General features: G+C 47.7%; 1 protein-coding gene and 1 non-coding gene across 2 annotated transcripts in view; one reads left to right on the top strand and one right to left on the bottom strand.

The window, feature by feature from the left end:
- The window catches only part of LOC121167840 (adenylate cyclase type 9-like), a 130055-nt gene that overhangs the window by 19823 nt on the left and 83397 nt on the right, over positions 1–26835 (top strand). The window contains exon 2 of the mRNA XM_040997511.1: positions 10286–12029. Coding sequence (XP_040853445.1) covers positions 10286–12029 — 1744 coding nt within the window. The remainder of the gene's footprint in view (positions 1–10285; positions 12030–26835) is intronic.
- LOC121167941 lies at positions 19267–19383 on the bottom strand. Its single transcript, XR_005885662.1, has one exon. It is a non-coding gene; the product is annotated as a small nucleolar RNA SNORA64/SNORA10 family (small nucleolar RNA).

The raw sequence follows: 26835 nt of genomic DNA, 5'->3' as shown, positions 1-26835 counted from the left end.
TGCCTCCACTTCACCTGAGGGGGCAGAGAAGTATTTTCCAAGATTCCATAGCTCCCTGGATTCGAACTGTGCTTACTGAAGAAACCTGGGTCTAGATTAATTTATTTAAAAGAGTTATGGAGAGGGGAAAGATAGAGAAAGAGGGATCTTCCTTTATCTGCTGGTTCGCTCCTAAGAGGGCCACAAAAGCTAGGGCTGGGCTGGACTACAGCAAGGAGCCAGGGGCCTGGAGCTGCATCCCATATTGATACATGGGCTGAAGACTTGGGCTATCTTCCACTGCTGCTTTTTGCACGTCATTATTAGAGAGTTGGTTTGGAATTAGAACAGTCAAAAATTGGCCTACTGTTCATGTCAGATGTTGGTGACCTCCTGCTGGCCTTAACTAGTGTCTTTGCTTAACGTTATGTCCTCTAGTTTCACCCATGTGGTAGCATGTAACAGGATTTCTTTCCTTTGTAAGGCTGAATAATACTCTATGTAGGAAAGCTCATGTAAAGTATGTTTTTTTTAAAGATTTATTTGTTTAAAAGGCAGCATTAAAAAGGGAGTGAGGAAGAGACAGAGAGAGATCTTTCATCTAGCTGGGCCAGGCAGAAGTCAGAAGCCTGGTACTCTGTTCAGGTCCCCTATATGGGTGACAGGGGCCCAAGTACCTCACCCATCTTCCACTGCTTTACCAGGAATATTGCCAGTCATATTAGCAGTGAGCTGGATTGGAAGTGAAACAGCTGGGACTTAAACAGAAGCTCAGGTGGGATGCCCATGTCACTGGCAGCGGCTTAACTCACTGTGACATGATGCCAGCCCCTAATTTCAAATATATCTTTAGTATTGAGCAATTTATGATGTTGCTTTTTATTTAAGTGCAATTTTTTTTTTTTGTCTTACAGAATTGGCTTAATCTATTTGAATGGTTGGGGTCAGGGGTTGGGGACAAATTCTTCTGGTCCATAGGTGCCGCTCCTAGAACCTAGACAAAACTAGTCGATCATCTTCACAGCATTTCAGAGTTAGCCTAAAGTCAGAGATCTATTTTTTTTGTCAAGGAACAAAGGCCCAAAGAGTTTAGGCTGGCTTAAAAATGCTTACAGACCTCCTAAGCCCTGGCCAGTCCTTCTGCGTCCGAGTTGAAACTTCTCACTGGTCCCTTGAGGCAGAGAGAAATTCTCTCTCCCCAGTGGGATAGCAGAGAGGATCCCAGGGGGGCTGATCCGGGAGGATCAGGGATACTTGCAAACTCTGGGGATCAGTAGTTTTACGTAGACGGGATTCAGTTTCCAGTCAAGGCTGACGATCCATGGACCACTGGAAAAGCAGAAGGAACCTTGATCTTCAAGGCACTGTGAGAAACTCCTGATCCCATCCTCAGTGGTAATCCCCTTTGAGTCCCCGCCTAGCAGGAAGAGCCCTGGAAGGGCCAAGGATCGATGGTGCCCTCACTAAGAGTTGGCAGATGTCCCCCACCCCAATCTACATTTGATTTATGGATTCGACTCTGTACTTATGCTTGGGGTGTGGCTGCATCAGGTGTTCTGGGAATATACTTTTCACAAGACAGTGGTGCCACACTCATGAAGCTCCAGCAGAGGAGGAATGAGAAGCTTGTCCTCTCTCCACCTGCTGCCCCCACTCAGTTCCTTTCTGGAAGCCACTCCATGCTGTAAGATAAAACTCATCTCAGTCTGGTTCAGAGTATTGAAGTAAGGCTCATTTTGTGTGATGCCCAGTGATTCATTTCAAAGATGTGTGTCTCCCTCAACAGATTGTTAGAGAAGACCTGTGCCTAACCGTGACCAAGACAGCAAGGGCCCCGGGAGAAGATGAGGCACACAGACACACTAGCTCCTCTTTCCAGTCGAGCTGTCTCGTGGCTGTGACTAAGAGAGCATGTGGATGCTCTCCAAGCTGAGAACACTATTTCTAGAACACTGTGGGCTTACAATCCCCAAGAGCAAAAAGAATCTTAGAGCTGGAGGATTCCTCAACACGAGTTGACAGTCAAGAGCAATCTTTGGAAACATGTTAGAGTCTCGCAGTGCTGCTCACTGCATGTGAGAGAGACTTGTCGAATAGTACCCCTCTGCATTATTGTAATGGTGATTCAACAGTTTTGTCTGTTTATTTGAAAGAGAGACAGAGGCAGAAAGAGATTTTCCGTTTGCTGTTTGACTCCTCAGATGTCCACGACAGCTAGGATTAGGCCAGGCTGAAGCCAGGAACCTGGAACTCAAGTCTTCCATACGGGCGGCAGGGACCCAAGGACTTAAGCCACCACTGGCTTCTCCCCAAGTGCCTTTTGGAGGAAGCTGAAATTGGGAGCAGGGCCGTGATTCAAAACTGGGTACTCTGATATGGGATATGGATGTTCTAATTGCCACTTAACCACAGCACCAAATGCCCACTACAATGGGAACATTTTTAAAACCATGGCTTGTGTAAGGATCTTGTCGAAACATGAGAACCTGATGGGTAAATTTTAATGGCAGAGGGCTCACTCCAGAAAGAGCTGGGCTGATTGTGTCCTGCTTGGAGTCTCACTTTAGATCTCCTGAAGTATTGCTTATTGTTTATGAAGCTAGAGACTTTCTCCTAGAGATTGCTGTGTTTGACAAAATATTCTTTATTGCTATTGTGTTCATAGTTTTCCAGCTCACAAACTTACTTTTTTTTTTTAAAGATTTATTTATTTTATTGGAAAGGCAGATATATACAGAGAGGAGGAGAGACAGAGAGGAAGATCTTCCGTCTGATGATTCACTCCCCAAGTGGCCACAACAGCCGGTGCTACGCTGATCCAAAGCCAGGAGCCAGGAGCTTCCTCCAGGTCCCCCACATGGGTGCAGGGTCCCAAGGCTTTGGGCTGTCCTCGACTGCTTTCCCAGGCCACAAGTAGGGAGCTGGATGGAAAGTGGAGCTGCCAGGATTAGAACCAGCACATATATGGGATCCCAGCGCATTCAAGGCGAGGACCTTAACCATTATGCTATTGCACCGGGCCCACAAATTTACTTTTGAGTAGTGTTAGTGATAATTTGATAACTTCCATGTGCCAAACATGGGCTTATATCCTCCTAACAGGATTGTACTATGGTGAATATAGACGAATACTTCTGAAGGTGTGCGGACACACTGCAGTGGGCCCAGCAGTGTCTGCAGTGATGGTCACAGTTGGTTCAGGATGAAAGTCAGAAGGATAAGATGAAATGAGACTTCATAAAGGTCTAGACACTCAGGGATGAGGTTTTCAATCTTCCACGCCTCTCAACAGAGCAGCAGGCTGCAAGAGTCATTTCTGGAAGAATACGGGCAGACATGGATGAGGTAGAGGAAATGCCCTATAAAGTGACCTGTCTGGAACATTCTAAAGCAGTATATGATCATTAGAATTACCTGATAAGGTTTAAGTGCCTGTTGGTGCCCCTCCTCTGCCCCCTCCTCGAATGATTACATCAGAATTTCTGAGGATGAGGATCAGGTCATCTGTGTTAAAAAGCATCCCAAGCTCTGGCCATGTGGCCAGGGCTGTGAACTGTTGACCAGGGAGCCTTGTAACTTGGAAGTCTCGCCATGGGCTCGGAGTGTCTGACCAGCTTTTAATGATCTCTCAGCTATGAATGAGCAGCCGAGGCTCGCCAGGGAGTGGGGAAAAGTTTCTAACTTGAAATAAATCAAAACAACCAGAAAAAATAATGGAGACTATGTGAAGAGCTTAAAAAAAATGTATCTTTAGTATCTTCCAGAAGATAAAAAGTTATGATATTAGTGGTATGAGAAAAACATGGTGTGAAACACTTGGATCAATCTCTTGGATGTGAAAACATGATGATAGAATTGTCGTGTAAAATTTTTGAAGGGGAATAAAAAAGGTGAAAAAAAACCCCTCGAAGCCGAAGTTGAGGAAGTCTCTCAGAATGTTGAACAAAAAGTCAAAGACAGAAGGAAATCAAAGAGATGGAAAATAGAGACAAGAAAGTGATTGAGAGCCTGGCACGGTAGCCTAGCAGTTAAAGACCTCGCCTTGAATGCACCAGGATCCCATATGAGTGTCGGTTCTAATTCCAGCGGCTCCACTTCCCATCCAGCTCCCTGCCTGTGGCCTGGGAAAGCAGTTGAAGATGGCCCGAGGCTTTGGGACCCTGCACCTGTGTGGGAGACCTGGAAGAGGCTCCTGGTTCCTGGCTTCGAATTGGCTCAGCTCCAGCTGTTGTGGCTGCTTGGGGAGTGAATCATTGAACAGAAGATCTTCCTCTCTGTCTCTCCTCCTCTTTGTATATCTGGCTTTCCAATAAAAATAAATAAATCTAAAAAAAAAAAAGAAAGAAAGTGATTGAAAAATATAGGAAGTCCAGCATAAAGAGATAAGGAAGAGAACAGAGCAAAGAGAGGGGGGTACATTTAGAAATAAACAATGCCAGAAGATTTTCCAGGAATGAATAAAATTGGAAAGGGTTAGTAAATGTCCTGCAGAGTAGATGAAAGTAGACACATGCCAAAATTCAGTGTAGAAACACGTCAGACCTACGATATCTACAGAGGAAGCTTTTAGAAAATTGGAGTTTAGACTGAGGAGCAACAAGGAGATGGGCAGCTGAGCTTCCAGCACTGACCCGGGACACTGTAAGACACGTGAAAAACCCTCTGGCCAGGGATGAGCTGTTTCATTTCTCTTGACTCAAGTTTGCAGGATGGGCACAATGTTGTGTAACCTGTATTTATTTCCTCAGATCCTAGTAGCCCCTTGAAACAAAAATGACCTGCCTGTTCCGCCCCCCAGCAGGGCTGATCTTCATCCCCTGTGGTGTCCTTGGGAGCCTTCCACAGCACTTGGCTCATCAGAGCATTGCTCGAGTGTGCTGTAAAGCTGGGCAGAGCTGGTGCCCTTTGCTTCCTGTGTCCCTGTTGTGAGAGGAGCCATTCCACGGTGTTGGTTGTGGGCTACCATCTCGCAGAGCTGTTAATGAAGAGACTCGTCTTCATTTCCTTGAAGCTGTGTAAAAACCGCAGAAAGATATTCTCTCGTGGTTTCTGAGACCAAAGTATGAAGTCAGGGTGTCAGCAGGGCTCACTCCCGTTGGAGGCTCTAGATGAGGGTCTTTGCTTCTGACGTCTTCCAGCAATACTCTGTGCGTTCTTGGCTGGTGACTGCATCGCTCACATCTCTCCTGGGGCTTGCCATGGCTGTGGTCTTCCCCGTGTGTCTCAATGTTCTCTCCTCTTACAAGGACTCCAGTCACTGGGTTTAAAGCCCTTGTCATCTAATATGACCTTATCTTCACTTCTTGCATGTGTAAACAAAGTCACATTCTGTGATGTTCTTGGTGGACGTGAGTTTCAAGGAGACACTGTTCAACCATGCAGCTCTTGCACAGCTGTTCTGATGCTCATTCACCAGTCCCTCACCAGGGTGAGCCAGGACCAGCAAACAGCCTGGCAGGAGCTGGACCAGATGACAAATCAGAGTGGCTTGGGGCCAGTGCCGTGGTGTATGTATTAGGTAAGCTTCCACATGTGGTGCTGACATCCCATGTGGGCGCCAGTTCATGTCTGAGCTGTTCCACTTCCAATCCAGCTCCCTGCTTATGGCCTAGGAAAACAGCAGAGGGCGGTCCAAGTCCTTGGGACCCTGTAACCTCATGGGAGACCTGGAGGAGGCTTCTGGCACCTGGCTTTGGACCGGTTCTCACCGTGGTGGTGGTATTGCACCAGTGGATGGAAAAACTCTCTCTCTGTCTCTACTTTTCTCTGCCTTTTGAATAAAAATAGAATAAATCTTTTTTGAAAAGTTGGAGTTGCAGACACCATGCTTTACTCAGTCTTCATTCAAGCTCGTCTTTCTGCGGCCACCAACCAGTGTGTCCTAACTTTAAAAAATGTGTTTTTCCCCAGGGACTTACCTTCCCTGTTCATGTGGTATATGTGGTCACATAATCTATATCTAGGTTTAAACTGGAGATGAGTGAATATAGGTTTAGAAGAGCTGCCAACTCATATTCTTCTGCTGCTTGTTAAAGGTGATGGAGCGTTGAACTACTTCACTTCTTCTGTCTTCCAATTCCCACACGTGGCCACTCATTGAATAGATCCTGGGTGCTGCCACAGCACAGAAGGATTTAAAATCTGTGTAGGTGGCTATATGGATTATGCCAGGATCATGGAGGATTTCAATGGTCTTCTCTAATGAGTCTTATTTTGCTTTGTAAAGACACCTGATCTATGTCGATGTGAAGGGAGACTCGTGGCTGGCTATAAGGATCAAGGATGTTAATGATGGGGAAAAAATGCGAGTCGATAACTGCAAACTTATCCTTTCATACGCTTAAAGAAAAGCAGACTCCAAACTTAGGATGCATGGTCTGATAAGAGCAAGGAATCCCATTTTTCTGGTGGGTGGTTCCCCAAGTTTGTTACCCACTTGACAAGTAAAATTGACCCAGGCACAGCCAAGACCTTAGGGACTGGTGTGACGAGCTGGCCAGAATTCCATCAGTTTTGCTAAGTACCTCAGAGCCAGTCATATTGTCACCCTGTGTGACTTCTGACATCGTGGAGCCAGGTCTTTCCCAATCAGGTGAACTTGCATGCGAAGTAGGGGGAGGGGGAGGGACTGTGGCAGGGGAGGCTTTCCACTGAGGGTTTTTTTTGTTGTTGTTTGTTTTTTTGAGTGTGTATGGAGACACTCTGATCATACAACCTCTGTTTGGGAGTTTTGTGGACGTGACAGAGAAAAACCTTCCACGTGGCAGCACCCAGATGGTGTGGTTGGAGGAAGCTATTGCACTATCCCAGTGTCTTCTGGGGGTCAGCCACTTGTATGTTTTCTGGGGGTCAAGGAGAAAGGCTAGAACCCTCTGGTGATTCCACTTCAGGTCCTGGCATTCCGAGGATGTGGTTACCTCCTTTTGTAACACTCCCTCATGTCCAGGCTGTCGTCAAACCCAACTGATCCCATTCTCATAATCTGGCTCTTGTTCCCATAAGCATAGGGATGGCAGGTCACATCCTGCAAGGGCCCAGTGTGTAGCACCCAGCACCATGTGCCCAGGCCCCGAGGGACTCCCTCACCCAGAGTCCAGGGCACCCTGGCAGCTTAGAGATCCTCATCAGAAAGGAGGATGCAGCTGCTGGGCACACAGGAGGGATCTGAGCAGTGAGCACGATCATCACCCCTACCTAAAACCCAACATGACTCATTTACAGGGTCAAGTCGCCACAGATGGTGGGTGGACTGAGAATGATGTGAGGAGGGGAAGGCACGAGCAGACGGGAGAACTTGTTTAAGGGACCCAGGAAGTAAGGTACACAGTGTTCCACTGCAGGGTGTTGGGGTGGGGGTGGGTGGCAGCTGTGGGCCCTGTCTCCAAGGGCTTCCCAAACAGTGGGGCTGATGAGGGGCAGGTGGGTGTAGTACTGCCTTCTGCGAGGCTCACGGTGCTGAGCCATGCTGTGGCTTCAGAAATCTGTAATCTGGTTTCCTTCTGAACCCGTGACTTAGCCTTTGTGGGACTCTGGGCACATTACTCTTGAGTTGCCGGTTTCACATCTCTAAATGAGGGACAATAATATCTACCTCTGAGGCTTGCGGTGAGGCCCAAATAGGTCACAAGTGAAAGCGTCCAATAGTCTCTGGCACGTTGGATGCGTTTGGTCAATGTTGGTGCACTATTAATACCCCAGTTTCAGACATACTCGGGAATGCCCAGAGCACAGCTGATGCCGAATGGAGTTCTATTGTCATTTTAAGCATACACACAACACTTTTCATTTTGAAATATTTTAGAGATGTTGTAAATGTGCCAGGGAGTTACCCTGTAGTCTCTCCCTCTTTCCCTAATGTGAATGTCTTACATAACCATAGTACAAAGATCAAAACCAGGAAATTAACAATGCCACGACACTGTTTACTGAACTTCAGACTATGAGTGTCACCAGCTTCCCCCAGCCGCCCTTTTCTGTCCCACATCCCAAGTCAGAATTCTGGGTTCTGTCTATCTGGTTGCTGTATGCCCCCGGAGTGACAGTTCCTGCAAGTTTCTGTCTTTCCTGACCTTGATACTCTTCAGGGGCACCGATTGGTGACTCTGTAGCATATTTGTCCATCTGGGTTCATCTGATATTTCCTCATGATTGGTTTAGCCACATACTTTTAGCAGGCGTTGCAACAGTGTATTACTTTTAGCGGCCTCCATTGGGCTGTGGTAAAATAGAGAAAACAACACATTTACCATTTAAAACAGTATTTACTCATTGGAATGGCAGAGAGAGAGAGGGAGAGACAGAAAAAGAAAGAAAGAAGCTTTCTATGGGATGCTGGTGGCCCAGGTTGTGGGGTTATCTGCCATGTCACAAGGTCAGTCCCACTTTATTTTATTATTATTTCTGACATTTTAGGTGTTGATTCAGTGGCATTAAGCATATCAGAGTGTTGTGCAATCACTATGTAATTCATAATGCTGCATCAACTCCATCTACTTTCAGACTTTTTCATCATGACAAAAGGAAACTATAAACCCATTATAATGCAATCCTTCCCAGTTCTTCCTCCTTCAGCTTCTGGCAACCACTAGCCTGTGTTCTGTCGAGGTGGGGTTAGCTGTTCTGGACATGTCACGTGGATAGAATTAGAGGAGTTAGTGTGTTGCTGACTGGCTACTTAGCATGAAGTTTTGAAGGTTCATCCACCTTGCAGGGGTCAGTACTTCCTTCCTGGTAATGCTCCACTGGATGCACCACCGTTGGCTTTACAGGGTTTGTGTTTGTCACGTGGCAGTGTTTATGGGGCAAGGAAAGCAGACTCTTGTGAAAAGTTTTATTTGTGGAAAGGGAAAGAACAGTTGTTCCTGAGTCAGGGGAGAAGGGCCCACGGCTGGAGGGGGTGGCCCTCAGTGGCATCTGCCGTGGCCTGAGGGGGTTCAGGGTGGGGCGCCTGGTGCCACGGAGGACGCGCGCTGACTGCTGAGAGGCGAATCCAACTGTTGAAAACTTGGACTTATCCAAAAGGTGTGGTGAGGGAGCGGGTGAACATTCCTGATCTCCCAAGCGCTGCGTCCCTGCTGCTGCTGCTCTTCCTTCACCCTGGGGTCTGGGGCTCGTGGCCGGGCAGGTGGTCTCCGCCTACCCGGATGCCCGACCCTCAGTGTCCGCCTCCGGCAGCCTGGGCGCGACGCGACCCGGGGCGGAGGGCGGAACCGAACGCACGCCCGCCCCGCAGCCCCGAGCCCGGCGCGCCCCAAGCCTGGGCGGCGCGCGCGCCCCCCTTCCCCCGCCGCCGCCTGCGCGCGCCCGGGGTCGGCGGCGTGCGCGGGCCGCGCGTGCGCGCTGCGGCGGGGCGAGGGGCGGCGCGGGCGCGCGTCTGTCAGTGACAGCGGGAGGGGGAGGGGGCCGGAGATGGTGGCGGCCGCGGCGGCCGCTCTTCCGACATGAGGCAGCGGCCGCGGGAGGGACGGCGGCGGGCGCGGCCGCGGCTGCATCTGTAGCTCGGGAAGGCGGCCCCCGGGCGTGGGCGCGGCGGCGGGCGTCCCGGCCGGCGTCGCGGGAGCCCGGCTCAGCGGCAGCCCCGCACCGCCGCCCGGCCGAAGGGGCCCGCGCCGCTCCGGCGGCCCCGGCGAGGCGGCAGCGTGCTCGGCGGGGCGGTGGGCAGCAGGCCCCGCTAGACGGGCCACGCCGACGCCGCTTGGCCCGCCCGGCGGGTTCGTCAGACTCGCGGGCCGGGGCGCACCCCTCAGCCGCGGGCAGGGCGGGCCGGGGAGGCTCGGCCGCCGGAGGGTTGGGGTGGGGGGGAGGGAGAGGCACGCGGCCAGAGCCGTAGGACCGGCCCGCGCGCCCCCTTGACGCAGCGGCGCCTCGGGTGCGGGATGAGGGGCCGCCCGCCGCCCGCCGACTTGTTTTCGCGAACCCCGGGAGCGCTTCAGGGCTGAACTTCCCTGCGGAGCAGCCGCCGGAGCCACGCTGAGGCCCCCTCACCCGGTCGCCCCCGAGTGGCCAGAGCACCTCAGCGAGCCGGACTGAGGGGCGGCCGCGGGACCCCGGTTTTTCCAGGTCGGTCCTGAATCGGCTCTCACCCGTCCGGGGAGGGCAGCTGGTGGGGCTTTTTGGTTCGCTTCTCCGGGCAGTTGTTGTGATCCTACGGTGCCTCTCCGGGGCGCTCGCCGGCGCTGCCGCCACCGCTGCGGACGTGCCCGGCTCGCGCGGCCCCCGGGACGCGTGTGTATGTGCGTGTGGTGGGGGTGCGGGGGGTGGGCGTGTGTCGCAAGCCGACCCTAACTCTCGGTCGCTCCGCCGACAGGTACGAGCGACCGGCCGAGGAGGCTCCGAGAGCCGCAACATGGCTTCCCCGCCCCACCAGCAGCTGCTGCATCACCACAGCACCGAGGTGAGCTGCGACTCCAGCGGCGACAGCAACAGCGTGAGGGTCAAGATTAACCCCAGGCAGCTGTCCTCCAGCAGCCAGCCCAAGCACTGCAAGTACAGCATCTCCTCCAGCTGCAGCAGTTCCGGGGACTCCGGTGGCGCTCCCCGGAGAGTGGGCGGCGGCGGCAGTGGCGGGGGCCGCCTGAGACGGCACAAGAAGCTGCCGCAGCTGTTCGAGAGGGCCTCGAGCCGCTGGTGGGACCCCAAGTTTGACTCTGTGAATCTGGAGGAGGCCTGCCTGGAGCGCTGCTTCCCGCAGACCCAGCGCCGTTTCCGGTACGCACTCTTCTACGTCGGCTTCGCCTGCCTGCTCTGGAGCATCTACTTCGCCGTGCACATGAGATCCAGGCTGGTGGTGCTGGTGGCGCCCGCCCTGTGCTTTCTTGTGGCGTGCGTCGGCTTCTTTCTGTTTACCTTCACCAAGCTGTACGCCCGGCACTATGCGTGGACGTCGCTGGTTCTTACCCTGCTGGTGTTCGCCCTGACCCTGGCTTCCCAGTTTCAGGTTTGGACGCCCCTCTCAGGACGCGTTGAGGGCTCCAACCACACTCCCGCTGCCAGGCCCGCAGACGCGTGCTTATCCCAAGTGGGCAGCTTCTCCATGTGCATTGAAGTGCTCTTCCTGCTCTACACCGTCATGCACTTACCTTTGTACTTGAGCTTGTTTCTGGGGGTGGCCTATTCCGTGCTTTTTGAGACCTTGGGGTACCACTTCCGGGACGAAAGCTGCTTCCCCTGGCCTGCCGTGCCAGCCCTGCACTGGGAGCTGCTGAGCAGGGCCCTGCTGCACCTGTGCATCCACGCCATCGGGATCCACCTGTTCATCATGTCCCAGGTGAGGTCCAGGAGCACCTTCTTGAAGGTGGGGCAGTCCATCATGCATGGGAAAGACCTGGAGGTGGAAAAAGCCCTCAAAGAGAGGATGATTCACTCTGTGATGCCAAGGATCATAGCCGACGACCTGATGAAGCAGGGCGACGAAGAGAGCGAGAACTCAGTCAAGAGGCACGCCACCTCGAGCCCCAAGAACAGGAAGAAGAAGTCTTCTATCCAGAAGGCTCCCATAGCATTCCGCCCTTTCAAGATGCAGCAGATCGAAGAGGTCAGCATTTTGTTTGCGGACATCGTGGGATTCACCAAGATGAGTGCCAACAAATCTGCTCACGCCCTGGTGGGCCTCCTGAACGATCTCTTTGGCCGCTTCGACCGGCTGTGCGAGGAGACCAAGTGTGAGAAAATCAGCACTCTGGGAGACTGCTACTATTGCGTGGCGGGGTGCCCCGAGCCCCGGGCCGACCACGCCTACTGCTGTATAGAGATGGGGCTGGGCATGATCAAAGCCATTGAGCAGTTCTGCCAGGAGAAGAAAGAAATGGTGAACATGCGCGTCGGGGTCCACACGGGGACTGTCCTGTGTGGCATACTTGGCATGAGAAGGTTCAAATTTGATGTGTGGTCCAATGATGTAAATCTGGCCAACCTCATGGAGCAACTGGGAGTGGCAGGCAAAGTCCACATTTCTGAAGCAACCGCAAAGTACTTAGATGACCGGTACGAAATGGAAGATGGCAAAGTCACTGAACGCCTAGGCCAGAGTGTGGTGGCTGACCAGCTGAAAGGTATGTGTGTTTCTCTGCTTTGTCATGTCATTCCCCGATCCTGTTTGTAACACGTTAAAAAAAAAAATCTGTCTTTTCAGCCTCGGTGTCCAGAGGTGGCTCGGTTGTCTCAGGATACCCTTCCCAAGGGGGAGGGAACAGCGTGACTGTTCCCCAGTGAGTCAGATAGCCCAGGTCTGTTCACACTGCAGGCTGCAGACAGGGACACCCAGATAGTGCTGACCCAGACGAGGCCCTTGGAAGGAGGGCTCCACTGCCTGCTGCTGCTGATCCCTGAAATCTGGGGGAGTCGGGGCATCAGGCCCTTCAGCAGCAATTAGAAGCTTTTAGCACTTGAAAGAAATCACCTTGGCGGTTCACTTGGTCACCTTTCAGTCCCATCCAAATATTTCTTTGTGCCTTTGTAAGAGGGAAAAAAAAGTGACAAGTGAACCTTTCCTTTCTCCAGGCCGCGCTCTGCGTATCCTCTGTCGGGGGAGGACAAGGGCCCTGCCCTGCCGGCTCTCAGGAAGGGACGGAAGTGCATGCTGTGCTTTGCTGCTTCTTGCTGCCCGCTGTCCCTCTTAGAAAATATTTGTGTCTGCAGCTTTCAACTTTCATCTATGTAACGGTGTCTTGTTATGGTGTTTGTCTTGCCACACAGACTCCAGTGTTTCAGAACATTCAACTTTTCAAGCCACCAAGCGATTTGAAAGTGAGAAATGTACCCAAATGAAGGCGTTACTGATAGTTTTGATGTTTTTACTGAGCTAGTTTTCTTTTTCTTTTTTTTTTTTTTTAAAGATTTATTTTTATTATTTTTTATTTATACAGAGAGGAGAGACAGAGAGGAAGATCTTCCGTGATGATTCACTTGAGCGCAAGTCGATACTATGCCGATTCTTTCTGCAGGGTTTTGGGCCATCCTCGACTGCTTTTTCTTTTTTTAAAAAAATTTTACAGGTAGCAAAAATCTGAGGTCTGGGAAGCGATGTAAGAATAAATGGGGCCAAAAAGGAGGATTCAGAGTAATCTTATTACATTTCTTGTCTTCTCTTACCCTCTATCAAACAGTCTTTTTGTCTTACTAGTATCTTACACAGTGAGGGGAATATCTACTTTGAAATACATAGAGGTAAATAACGTTTAGTTTATGAAGCCTGTTTTGTAAAGCTGTGTTGTCTTTCTGCAGTTCTCACACTGCAGTTCAACCGCCGCCCGCCCAGCAGGAATTCTGAGGAGAGCTAATGGTTTAAACCAGAGACAGCAAGTGACTGAGCTGGAGCTTGTGTAGGTTTTTGGCTTTGAAGTGATCCCACATGCTTAATGGGCATCTTCTTTCTCTGATTTGTGATCTGAGTTCTCCCCATCATTTTTTATTTCTTTGTTTTTATCATTGTTGTCTGACAAGGATGTTTTGTTCTTTTCCTGTTTTTCTTTATGGTATTGATTTTCTTGGTATAGTAGGAGTTCCTTTAACCTCAGAAACTTTAAATGCTGCATCAACAACGTTGGAAGCCACATCTTGCAGTTCACTTGGAAGATTCTGTTGTGATAGGTGTCTTTCTTTTAAGAGGGTGGCCACCTGCTCTTGAGCCTGAAGGTGGAGTATAAGTGGGTGCAATTCCTGCTTGTTGTTTTGGCGTCTTCAGGTCCCAGTGGTTTGGGGCCTGTTCTCAGGGATTGCAGAGCACCTGTTGGGCAGAAGGGCACTGATAGCGTGGTTTTATTTTTTTTTGTAAGTTGGCACTTGGTCATGTATATTGTTTGAATTCCAAAAATAATAGCAAGTATAGTTACTGTCGTTGAATGATTGGTCACTAAAACAACAAAACAAAACAAAACAAAACATACAGATTGAGGGTCTCAAAGATGTTGATTGAAAAAAACGTCCAAGTGAGCTTGTTTTTTTCTTGCTTATTTAGTGTCAGTTTGGTTTAAATTAAACTTTTCCTTAAGTCTGTAACATTGTGTATTTCTAAAGGTGGGAAGCTTAGCTGAGCCATTGATTTTTTGAATGTGGTGTTTCCTATTTTGATTGTCTCCCTGACATGGGGGCCTTTGCTTTCCTCAGCTAATTCTGAGGACCTTGTGGGCAGGATCCCAGTGATAGAGACTATGCAACTTTGGGAGCTTCTTTGACGCTGTTGGGATTTTGTGCAGGCTGCTGGATGAGCTGAGGGCACAACTGCGGGGAGATTTCATGCCCACGGTCCAGCTTACACGTGAAAGGTTTGTTTTCGCCTCTTATCTTTACCTTGTTTCCCCTTTTCTGAAAATACAGTGAAAAACTGCCTAGTAGAGGACTCTGCATCAGTCGTCTGAACAAGAATTTTAGAATTAGCTTGGCAGCTCCTGTCTGATTTATCTGAACTGGTCTAGAGGAAGGGTGGGTGAGGTTTAATTACTTCTGCAAATTTACACATACATCCCAAGATCATTATGGTCCGCCTACTATTCCTGCCTGGCACTGTGGATGTACAGATTTATCGGTGACCATCCTGACCTCAGCAAGCTCTCAATTGCAAATGTCACAGAATATGTGGGAGAGTTGGGGTGCTTTCATGAGCTGTGGGCATTTGAGCTTAGATCCTGAGATCAAGCTGTGGCCGTCTAGACAAAGGAGGGACATGGGATGGGGCGTGCCTAGCGTGGCAGAGGCCGATTTCTCACTGGGGTTGGCAGTTGTTCGTAGTTCATCAGGACAAGAAAGGCTGTGGGTATGTGAGAATTAGGGAGCCATGGATGGGCTTAAAAATATATAAGCCTTAGGTGATCTGATGTGTGGTTTTAGAAGAAGCTTGCTCCTTTAGTCCTAAGGAATGTGGTTGCATGGATGTGAGATTTGAAATTGATGAGCTGTTTGAATAAATCCCAGGTAGGGTGATCTGAACTATGCTAACAGCAGTGGTGGTAGAGAGTATGGGACAGGTGTGTGTAGCAGTAAGATCAGCTTTGGGGGGCGTTTGAAGATGAAACCAACTACATTCCATATCAGAGTACTTGTTTGATAGGCAGAGAGAGACACAGGTCTTCCATCTGCTGGTTCACTTCACAGATCTCCACAACTGGGACTTCCCAGTAGCAGCTTCCTGAGTGGCAACTCCACCTGCTGACCGCAGTGCCAGCAGGGTTTTAAAACAAAGATTTTCCCTCAGCCCAACTGTGGACTTATGGAGAGTACTGGGGGGGGGGGGGGGGGGGAAGGTGTTCACTGATAATGTGTTTGGACCCTGTGGCCACCTCTGTGGCTGACACATGGCCTGTCCTAATAGGTGGCACTTAGAAGCGTTCCTGCTGAGCTTTAGGACCACTCCTCAGTCTGGCAGTGTGGGTGGAGGCACTTGGCCTTCAGCCTTTGACGACACCTGTCCCAAGCTGGAAGTCTGTGCTCCCTGTGTCCTTCGGCGTGGGCCCAAGGACCCTGGTCAGGTGGTGGTTTTGGTGCAGCTGCACACTCAAGTGCTTCCCCTACTTGCCACTCTGGCTTGGATAATTGTCCCCATCTCAGCATGTCACTCTTGTCGCTGTGGGGCTGTTAGCTAACAGCTCAGTGTGCCCTCTTGGGAGTTCTGTGCTGACCTGAGTTCCTGAGCCTGCTCTCTTGTACACATTGAAACTCAGCCTCTTGGGTAACGAGTGAGTGGCAGAGATGGGATGAAGTAGAGACCATGGCCCGACAGTTGGGATAGGAGGCAGCAGACAGCTGTGGAATTGACAGAGTGGGTGCTGAAACAGCCACTGTGACAGTTTGGGGACCAAAGTACATGGCTTTTAGTAATGTACTCATTACTTTTAATTCTGAAGACAAGCTGTGGTGAGAAATTAACCTTTGGCAAAGATAGGGAGAAAATTTGTTGAATTACTGGTCGAATAAGAAGGAAAGAAGGTAATAATTTCAGGCAGAAATTGCTAAGAAATGGAAATACTAAAAGGGAAAAATAGACTAAGGGAAGAAGTCTCAGGTTTCTAACCTACTAGATAGCCTGGTTAGCTTCCATTTGTGTTTCTGTCTCTTCTGGCCAATGTCACCTTTGTACTTTGCTATGCAGTAATATCCAGAAGAAAAAATACTGCATTTTCCATGTTTGCACACATGAGTTTCTGTGCACATGTGAGCATATTTATGCTTAAATTCTTTCCATTGGTGGGTGGTGTTTCTCTCAGGATTTAGGAATTGTAAGATATGGTCATCCCTAGACTTGTGAGGCTCAGTCTCCCTGGGGCAAGGGGGAGCACTGGGAGAGCTGGCCTGAATGACATGTTGTCCATTTGTCTCTAGACATGCCTTTGTACTTTGCGTATGAGACACTTAAAGTCCTTTTCCAACAGGAACTAGCGTCATTGAAAGGAATTTTATGAAGAGGTGGCAGTATTTGAAACAGGAAGACAGCTGACGTGTGAACTCGACTGGCCAGGTCCAGGAGCTGCTGTAGAGAAGAAGTGGAGGACTTGAACCATGTCAGGGAGAGAGTTGGCCTTGGTGGATGGCCAGGGCCACTGTTGGCAGAGGAAGGGTCCGGGGAGGGCTAGCTTTCCCTAGAGCAGCTGGAGGAAGCAGTGACATTCTTGCCAGCTTCATTGATGCACTGGGTAAGAGCTCTGCCTGCCATGCCAATCTGTAGCAAAGCCCAAGTCAGCTTTGGCAAAAGAGACTACACTGCAGAAATTCACAGCTTTTGAGCATCGACTTGTGGTACATCTCTAACCATTTTTAGCCTCATTCTTGTGACAGATGCCTGGTACCCTCTCCAGGGAATTAAGGGAAGATGCTCAGTCCTTTAGATAGGAGCCTGAAGTCCCTAAAAGTTGGTGGTGGTGGCAGAAGCACTGTGGCAGTGGCCTTGGCCCACAGGGCAGGGGGCTGGCAAGCATGAAGGGGTTTGAGAATGGGGTGAAGTCTTGGGACTGGGGTAGTTGGGGAAGGCTGTAGCTAGCACAAGACTTCCTGTAAGCTATAGTTCTTAGATCTTTTGGTTTTATTTTTTATTTTTATTTATTTTTTTTAAGATTTATTTTATTTTTATTGGAAAGGCAGATATACAGAGAGGAGAAACAGAGAGGAAGATCTTCCATCTGATGATTCACTCCCCAAGTGAGCACAACGGCCGATGCTATGCCGATCCAAAGCCAGGAGCCTCTTGCGGGTCTCCCACGCGGGTGCAGGGTCCCAAAGCTTTGGGCCGTCCTTGACTGCTTTCCCGGGCGGGGAGCTGGAAGGGAAGTGGAGCTGCTGGGATTAGAACCAGCGCCCATATGGAATCCCAGGCGTTCAAGGCAAGGACCTTAACCACTGCGCCACCGCACCGGGCCCGATCTTTTGGTTTTAGACCCATTTATGCTCCCAAACATTATTAATGGAGCAGCTAAATAGTTTTTGCTTATGAAACCTACTAATTTATAACATATAATATTAGTGATTGCAACAAGCTGAGAGGTTAAAAAGTTTGCTTAGTTGAGCATAGTATTTGGCACAGTGGTGAAGACGCTGCTTGGGATCCCTACATCCCGTATGGAGTGTGTAGTTCTAGTCTGGACTCTACTTCTGATTCTAGTTTCTTGCTGTAGTGATGGCTCAAGTACTTGGATCCCTGCCACCCATGTGGAGAACCCAGATTGAGCTCCAAGCTCATTGCTTCGGTCTGGCCTGGTTCTTGTGGCAGATGTTTGGGGAGTGAATCAGTGGGTGGACAAACTCTTAGACAGTCTGTCTTAATTTTTCTCTTTCTGCTTTTCAAAAACATAAATAAAAAATTACTTAATTCATTTCAAAGTATTAACATGCATAACTTTTTATAAAAATACCTTTTTTGAGGATACAAAAGAAATTTGTTGAGTATAGATGCATCATTTTACGTTATTGCAGATTCCTTTAATATCTGAATTAATAAGTTCTGAGTTAAAAAGTTATAAAAAATCTGTCATTTTAATGATTTTGAGTATATCAGATTAACTGCTATTCAGTCTGTTACAGTACCTTGAAAAATGTGTAGAAAATTGCCTTTCTAGAGATATGTAATTGGAAAATAGAGGAACATTCTAACAGCCTTCTTAGATAATTGTGGATATATTTTTCTGGTACTGCCCCATCACTAAAAAAGGGATAGTTTCTTAATGGTCAGTTATAACATGGAAACTAAAAATCCTATTATCAGTGTTTTGTACTCCGTGATGTTAAGCTCCAATGCATTTTTAAGTGACTGTCTTACCAAGGTATGATTTTATAGCATTGTGCCTTGGTCATGTGGAAAATATTGGTTTCGTGAGTTATGCAGATTTCCACAGGCTGACATCAGGAAAGTCTTTAAATTTTGGATGGATGGTGATTTCACATTTCACAGTGGTTGATGTGAAGTTTCCAAACTTTTTTGTTAAATTTTAATTTATCATCAACAACAAATACTGTCAGTTGTTTTCCTTGATGTAATTTTTCTAGGACAGTCCACCAGTTCTCAAGACTAAACAGCCGTGGTCTGTATCTCCATGAATAAAACAACTGGTTCAACTTGCAGTCCAAACAGTTATATAGCTGACTCTCCTGAAAACCATTATTACACTTTAGCGTGCTGGGAATGTGTACCCCTTTCTCTTACAGACTCTTGTAATACAAGACACATACCCAGGGTTGAGATTTAATACTGTTATTAATTCTATAGCTTCCTCAAGCTCTTTCTTTCTTTAGAAACATGGTCGATTCACGCAATTTTTCTTGTGCAAACAGCCTGTGTGCAGCTATACCTGGAGCCTGGGTCCTCTGCCCAGGTGCTATGGTGTGGGCATCTTTACATGGTGGTCAGGGAATTCCTGATAGGGAGACTGTGTCCTCAGGTTGGGGGATCAGAGAACTGAAAAGCCTCTAAGAGGGCCTCTGAATTGGCATGGGGAAAGTCGCTGGGGTGGCAGTGCAGTCGCCAATTGAGGGGTGGCAGCTGCCAGTGCCATCCATTGGCAGCAGATTCTTGGGCACCGGGGTTGAGAGGATGCCTGTGCTTGTGGGGCTTGGAGTGAGGGTCAGGGGCAGAGTCACAGCAGCCTGTCCCCTTGCAAGGCACAGTGTGGAGCTTGCCTGTCTTTGCCCTCAGTACCCTTTGCTCATGGACACAATGGAGAGCTTGGTCAGGATAGTGACCCCCTTAGATAACAGTAGCTATGTCCTTGGAGCACTCAACAGACCATTGTGTAGTCCCTGATGGTGACAGATGGCTGTGAAAAGACCACGTGAAATGGCCCGTAGTCCACAGTGGCATCGGCATCCAGGGCTTGCTACACACCTCAAGGAAATAGAGGCCACCATGAGGCCAATCTGAAGTCCCAAAAACATTCTTTCCCTTTCTCCCCACTACGAAAGTCACAGAAGTGAAACTACACCGAGGATGTTCTCAGGAGGTGCTGCCTGATTTTTCCTTTGGCGAACGTGCCGTGGCTGGGAGCACGTTGACCGCTGGTGCACCCTGGCTTACGGCACTGGCAGTATTACACGCTGTTGCTTCTGCATCATCACCACATGTGTCAACATGGAAAAAGGCAAATAACGTCCTAGTCTTAGTATGAAAGTAGCTCTCAAGCATTATTTATTTATTTAAAAGGCAGAGAGACATGCAGAGCAACCGAGTACATGCCGAGTTGCAGAGTCACAAGTGCAGCCTGTGTGCATGTCCCCGTCGCACCAGGGAAAAGCACCCTCACAGACACCCTGCACAGGCCTGGACATCACCCGCTTTGAGAACTGCTTCCCTGTGCCGTGAAATGGGAAGACGGGTGTGTATCACATGAAACAGCTCAGACTAAACTAATGACAGGCATTTCATATTTACTGTAGAAGCAGAAAGTGACTTTAGTTCATGCAGTTGCTTCTTCTTTTTTTAAATTCAATCCTTGAAAATGCTTTGTGATTCTGCTGAGTATCTGTTGCTGGTATACAGAGGTCACAATAAAGACAATCAACTTTGTATATTTTTCTTGAAGGATTTTACTCTTTAGCAATATGATTTAGTGGTTAGGTACATAGTTTTTTTTTTTTAGGACTTGTGTATTTATTTAAAAAACAGTTACAGAGAGAGGGAGGGACAGGGAAGTGGGGGAGGGGCACTAGGCCAGGCTGAAACCAGAAGCCTGGAACTCCATCTAGGTTTTCTATGTGGGTGGGTGCTAGGGGCCCAAGTTCTTGGGCTATCATATGCTGCTTTCCCAGGCACGTTAGCAGGAAGCTGGATTGGAAGTGGAACTGGGACTTGAATGGATGTTTTAACCTACCACAGCACAGTGTAGGCCCTATGGATTCTGATTTCTGATACGTTAGGATTCAGTTCTGTAGTTCTGTAGTTTCTGAGCTGTGGGGCCTCAGACAAGCTACCTGAAGGCTCTGCAGTTTGTAGGAATGGCAGAACCTCTGGCATAGTGATATTGGGAGAATCTAATAAGAAAATCCAAAGAAAACACTTACTAGTGATTCAATGGTCCCAAGTAAGAACCAGCTCTTCCATGTGAGTGAGTCATGTACTGCAGTAAAATATGTTTTTTTTTCTACACTCGTGTTTGGTACACACCTTGTATAATTTCCTGCTGAAATACAGAATACCCTGGGGACTGTGATTGTGTCAGTTTATCCAGTAAAAAAGGGCAAGTGTCCGAAACACAAAACACTGATATCTTGCCCTGGTTAAACTGTAGCTGGCAAGTTTGGCAGTTTCTGTACAGAAAACCCTGGGGAGCCCAGGCAGCATTGTTCTCGGGCCATTCAGGCCCTCAGAGGTTTGAAGTACTTAAGATGATGTGGCCTTTGATCATTGAGGAATTATGGGCATATCTTTCACTTTATGTCTCTGGAGGTAGTGGTAGAGGGTTGAACTAGAGCGGTTACTCAGCTCTTCTGTATTGTACTGTAAATTCATTTATTCAATATTGAGTGAGTTCATGCGATTTGTGAGGTTTGGACTGGGTTCTTGAGATAAGAGTCAAGGCTTTGGCTTTGGCCTCATGGAGTATGCAGCCTAGAAAGGGGAAGGAGAGACAAATTAAACAAACTTCTAAACGAATAGGCAGTAGATGTACCAAATGTGTAGAAACAGGGCTGGGAGCTACCACCTGTTTTATAGGTGAGCAGACTGAGGCACAGAGAGGTTAAGAAAACACCAGTCATCACACAGCCAGAGAGAGCTCCTAAGTGATGGAACAGGGTTGAAACCCAAAGGACTATGTTGGAAAACACTAGCACCCTGTCTTACAGACTCATTGTAAGGCTTGAGTGAGTAAATGCGGGGATCAGATTCCTTTGCTGCTGTTACTGACTCCGGGGACTGTTCCCTCAGCGGCACACTGTTCTTGGGCTGTTTCCAGTGCACCAAGTGCTCTGGGTCACCGTGTATCTCGGGGTCACAGGAGCTTTGACTTCAGAGATGTATGTGTTACCGGCTTCTTTCCCTGCACATATCACTTCTCAGACCGAGTTGGTTTCTTCACAGCCCCCAAAGCTGAGCAGTGGCTTTACTCAGGAATCAGTATAAACTCTTGGGTCTTCCTTGTCGGAGACTGTTACCGTTGATGCAGAACTTGTCCCATCTTGGACCCTCAGGAGCCCTTTCACATTGGCCCCAGTGCTGTTCCCCAGCCCCAACAGTCTCTGATAACTTTTATACCCATTTAGTAACACTTTCAAGGAATAGAAAAATTATGGGTATTAAAATCTCATTAATTCTGTTTGGTGTATTTCTTCAGAGAGACTGAGCTAAAGTTTACCCTGTTCTGTCTTGAAAAGAAAATTAATAGCATATTTGTGTTTATAAGAAGACACAATGTCACAGAAGGAACGCTGTGCACGTCCTCACACTCCTTGGAAGCTCTAATTTGCATTCTTAGAATTGACAGTTACAAAGTAGTGCAGTGTCTCTTTCTGCGGCATCTTCCCACTAATGCCTGCCAAGGAAAGGTATAGGTAAATAGTGGTAAAAAAAAAAAAAAAAAAAGCAACAGAAAGAAGATGTCCCAAATGCTAGTGGTGATTATCAGTTTACACACTGAGTGGTACAGCCAGCCCCCATCGTCAGGATGGCTGTGGAAGATTCTAGAAGACCCAACTCCAGGGATTTCCCCTCTGAGGGACATTGCTCCCAGCAGCAGCTTTTTGCAGCAGCCATCCAGCCACTCTTCTTTTCCATCTGGCATGATGAATATTGGAATGATTTTATGGTCTTTTTCTACCTCATTGCAGTTGGTCTGGAGAGCGTGAATCTTCACGTTTTGTTTGCTGGCTGTTTTCCCAGCACCAAGAATCTGGCCTGGCACCTTACATAACACAATCGGTTCTCTGGGTCTGTGGGTTCTGTGTCTATGGGTTCTGCCCCGTGGATTCTGAAAATGTTCAGAAAAAAAAATTACATCTGTCTGAACACTCTTGCTGTTATTCTCTAAATACAGTGCAGTAGCTATTTACATAAGCATTCAATTTCATACATAATCTAGACATTATAAAACATATGGGAGGATGTGCATATGTCATATAGAGATACTATACCCCTTTGGGCTTCTGTGGTTTTTGGTGTTCTTGGGGACCCTGGACCCAGTCATCCTGGAATGGCAAGGAATGACTGTATTTGGAACGAATGAATCTTGAATACTGTAACTACTCACACATCTGGGTGCATTGTCATGGGCAAGCCCATACTTCAGATAACTGCCACAGGACAAACTGGCACGGAGAGCAAAGGGCTGTTGGTTCAGGGGCTGTGGGTAGGATCCCAGAAGGACACAGACAGGGAGTGGTGGAGAGAGCCTGTGGGTGTGAAACAGGGCCCCCTGGATACCAGAAACGGAACAGCTTCGGGGTGGGGCCTTCTAGGTGCTGCAGTGAGCATGGGGAGAGAGGGCAGGATCATTGTGTATTGGCCACCTGAGTGCTTATTTAGGGTTTAGAAAACGGGACTGCATGGCTGTAGTTTAGGCATTCATTTTTAAGCTTTTTGAAATATATTTCAAGAAGTATATTTATCTTTAATAACACTATAGCTCCAGATAATTCTGACTTGATCATTTATGCACATGAAAGACAGCATGGCTTTTTTTTTTTTTCTTTTTTGGGCAAAGCTCCAGGGTATTTGGTGCATAATTTTCAAGATTTTTTTTTATAATGCTATTTAATTCTGGTTTTTTTTTTTTTTTTTTTGCTTCCAAAGAAAAATATACTACTGGAAGCAGCTTTTGCATCATTTATTTTTATGTTTGAGTTGTTTGGGAAATATTAACTTCATTTAAAAATAATGTGGAGAGAGGAAGAAAACCCACAGGCATGTGATTTAGTTTCTTATCTGTGGATATTAAAATATAGTAGAGCACTAAGGCTCTGGCATTTTAACTCAAAGGTTTTTGTTTTTTGGGTTTTTTTTTTTTTTTTAGTATTGATTCAGTTTTCTTCTATTAAGTTTTTTATTACTGTTTAAAAGGTGGATTACATTGCTTTTTGTAACTTCATAAATGAATTCTTTTCCCCATGAGAAAATGCTACTTCCATGGTGATTAATGTTAGTTTTTGTTTTGTGAATGAGCTTTTAAAATTGAGGGGGGAAGGAGTGGGGAAGAGAGTTTCTGAAAAGAAAATGCTTTTGTAGAATCATCTCGTTTGTGAAAATGAATTTGTCTTAGTGGATTAACTTTCCACCCAAAGTTTTCCATCAAGTTAAGCACTTTTGGGGCAAGATTCTGTGGTTCTCAGTTTTCAGACATCCAGGGAACACAAAACATGGAAGAAATGCTGTAAGCTCCCCACGGTTTTCTCAGAATAGCTGTCATTAGGAGAATCGCTTGGAAACGTTGCTTGTTCTTAATGCAAACAAGTGGTTTTTCCTTTGTCCATTTTGTTTAAACTCTGAACCCTCACTCAGACAAATTTAGCATAGGGAAACTCAGATTTACAGAGCCACTAAATTGCAGGGTTTGTGTGAGATTCTTCAGGGAGAATTTTTCACTTCCTTTAAAGGTAAATAAATGAAATTGAATCTAGCGGTATAGCTTATTTAAATAAGTTATAATAAATATAAGTTACAATAAATATGAAATATTTTAAAAATATTTTAAATAGATTTTATTTTATTTTTATTGGAAAGGCAGAGTTATAGAGATAGGAGAGACACATACAGAGAGAGAGCTTTCATCTGCTGTTTCATTCCCCAAATGTTTGCAGTGATTGGAGCTGGGTTGTTCCGATGTCAGGAGCTGGCAGCTTCTTCTGGGCTTCCAACATTGGTACAGGGCCCCAAGGACTTGGGCCATTGTCTGCTGCTCTCCCAAGTCATAAGCAGGGAGCTCAATCAGAAGTGGAGCTGCTGGGACTGGAGCTGGGGCCCCATGTGGGATGCTGGCACTGCGAGAGGCTTAGCCTGGTACTCCAGGGAGCCGGCCCCACATAGATTTTCATGATAATGTTTGTTGGATACAGCAGGGTGCCATTGTAAGAATCCCATTTGATTTTGAAAGCTTGAGGAATACTTTTCAGATGGCTTGGATGAAATGTGAAGTGAAAACAGGTAAGATGTGTGCAGCGGATGAAGTCACTGCTGGGACATCTGCATCCTGTGTTGGAGTCCTAGCACCTCTGCCTCCACCCAGCTTCCTGCTAATACGTCTGGGAAGCAGTGCAAGGTGGCTGAAGCACTTGATTTACTGCTACTCACTTAGGAGACCTGGGTGGAATTTCTGGCTCTGGGTTTTGGTCTGTCCCAACCCAGCTCTGGCTTTTGCCAGATGGAAGGTCTCTGTCCCTTGCTATGTCACTCTGCCCTTCAAATAAATGAATAAACCTTAAACGTGTCCCTTTTTAAAATGTGCTTCAATTCCTATGCAAGCATTATTTTGGAAAGAGATTGGAAGGTTATTTGCTCATAGAGTGAATTTCATTGTATTGACAAGTTTTTCACTTGGTAGAACTGAGCAAACACTGAACTAATAATGTTCTAAAAGATTATTCTGTTAATGGAGGACCTGCTTGCTCCTGGGGATGCATCCCTGGGTCTGCTAAGCTTATATTTAGTGTGCCAGGGGCATGGCAGTCCTTCATGGTCCCAAAATGCTTTCACCTGGAAAGGAGCACGTCAAACTTAGACTCCATGATTAGAAATGAGAGGTTACCAATGACCAAAGGGAATTCTTGGATATTACAGGATTTACAAAAGGCTCTTCATGCTTTTCCTTTGCTCCCATAGATGTGAATTGCCTCTATCAAGATCACTGACTTAAAGCGTTTTATTTTCCATCACATGCTTGGGTTTCTGTACATGCATTTGCTTTATTTTAAATGTCTTCTGCATGTATCTGTGGGTTTCTCCATATTTCACCCTTCCTTTACAAGTAGTTTGAATGTGGTGTTTTTTTTTCACTCAGTGTGCTTCTTGACTAACAGCATAGATATTCAGGGAAAGTAATGCAACATTTGCTGTGATTTGCATGGCTTGTGAAATGAACTAAAAAAAAGGTGTTGTCACTGGTACCTATGTCGTATGACCTGGGAGGAAATTTCTTTTTTGTTTTGTTTTATTTAAAATTTTTTTTCCAGTTCTTTTTGTTTTCCTGTTCTTGCTGGGGGCAGGGTTGGTGGGGAGGGAAGGAGGGGGCCACTTCTTGCAGTCAAGCTGCATCAGCATCTGGGGATGAAGGATAGTCATTTGATGATGTCTTAGAGATCCCAATGTGGGGTGACAGTGTTCCAAGGGTGTTGCTTAAGTGGTTTTGGTAGTTCTGAGACGTTATCGGCTTTGTTGCATCAGGGTTGCAAAAATTTTTCCGTGGTCTATTGGCTAGCTAAGTCCATCTCAGTGTGCAACCACAGACCTAGACACTTGCTGCAAAGCTTGGCCAGCAGAGTTGTCCAATCTGTTCTGCTCTCCATCCTTTGATGAGGTACTTGATATCTTCTGCGGGCCCAATGAATGGGCTGTGTGCATCTGGGCCTGCTGTTCACTGCATAGGCGTCAGAAACTGAGGAGGCCCAGTCCTGAAATATGCACTCCAAGGTTGGACTGTGCACATTGTAATTTGGCTGGGATTTGAGTCCATCCATCTTGTTGGGACATCCACCTCGCCTGTGGTGATCTCAGACTTGACTCTTGTGTGTGCCAGCTAGTGCAGGGTCAGATTCAGTTCATTACCTGCACCTGCCAACTCATATACCAGTGGATACATCTGCCTGGTTAAGTTCTGCCCAAGCCCCATCTCTCACATGAACTGATGGGTATTGTGGCCTATTCCAGCCCAGCTTGCCACAGGCCAGGTTGTCACACACACATACCACTGGGTGCTGAGGCCTCATCAAGGCAACCCCCCAAAACTCCCACCAGGCACATCCCCACTCTTGGTTTTTGCGCTTGCTGACGTATGCCGTGGTCTAGCCTGGTCTGTCCTGCATCCCATCTGGCTCTCATGCACACCCATGGATGTTACATCTTAGCTTAGTCCACCCCATCCCCAGATGCAACCCATGTGTGTGCCAACTGGTGCTGCCACATTTATCATTGTGGCCTGGCAGTAGCCCTGGATCTCATGCTTATCAATAGGAGCTGCAGCCTAGCAGAGGAGTGCCCACAAGAATGCTCCCAGGCCGGATCTCACATGTGCCAATGGGTGTTGCAGCTCTGCTGGGCATGATTTGCCTTTAGTTCTGGCCTTTGCAAGTGCCCAGCCCATCCTCTTCCCAGCCCTGGCTCCCGTGAGTATCAGGTGAGTTCTGCGGTGCAGGCTGGCTCAGCCCATCACCACTTCCAGTTCTCTGCACAAACTGACAGGTGTTACAGTCCCACTGAGACAAACCTGCAGGTCCCCTACAGAATCTGCCCTCCAGATTCTG

This window comes from Ochotona curzoniae, unplaced genomic scaffold (assembly GCF_017591425.1).
Source record: "Ochotona curzoniae isolate NIBS_2020 unplaced genomic scaffold, NIBS_Ocur_1.0 patch433, whole genome shotgun sequence".
Lineage (NCBI taxonomy): Eukaryota > Metazoa > Chordata > Mammalia > Lagomorpha > Ochotonidae > Ochotona > Ochotona curzoniae.
The sequence above is the reverse complement of the archived record's forward strand: the minus strand, read 5'-3'. Positions and strand labels throughout refer to the sequence as shown.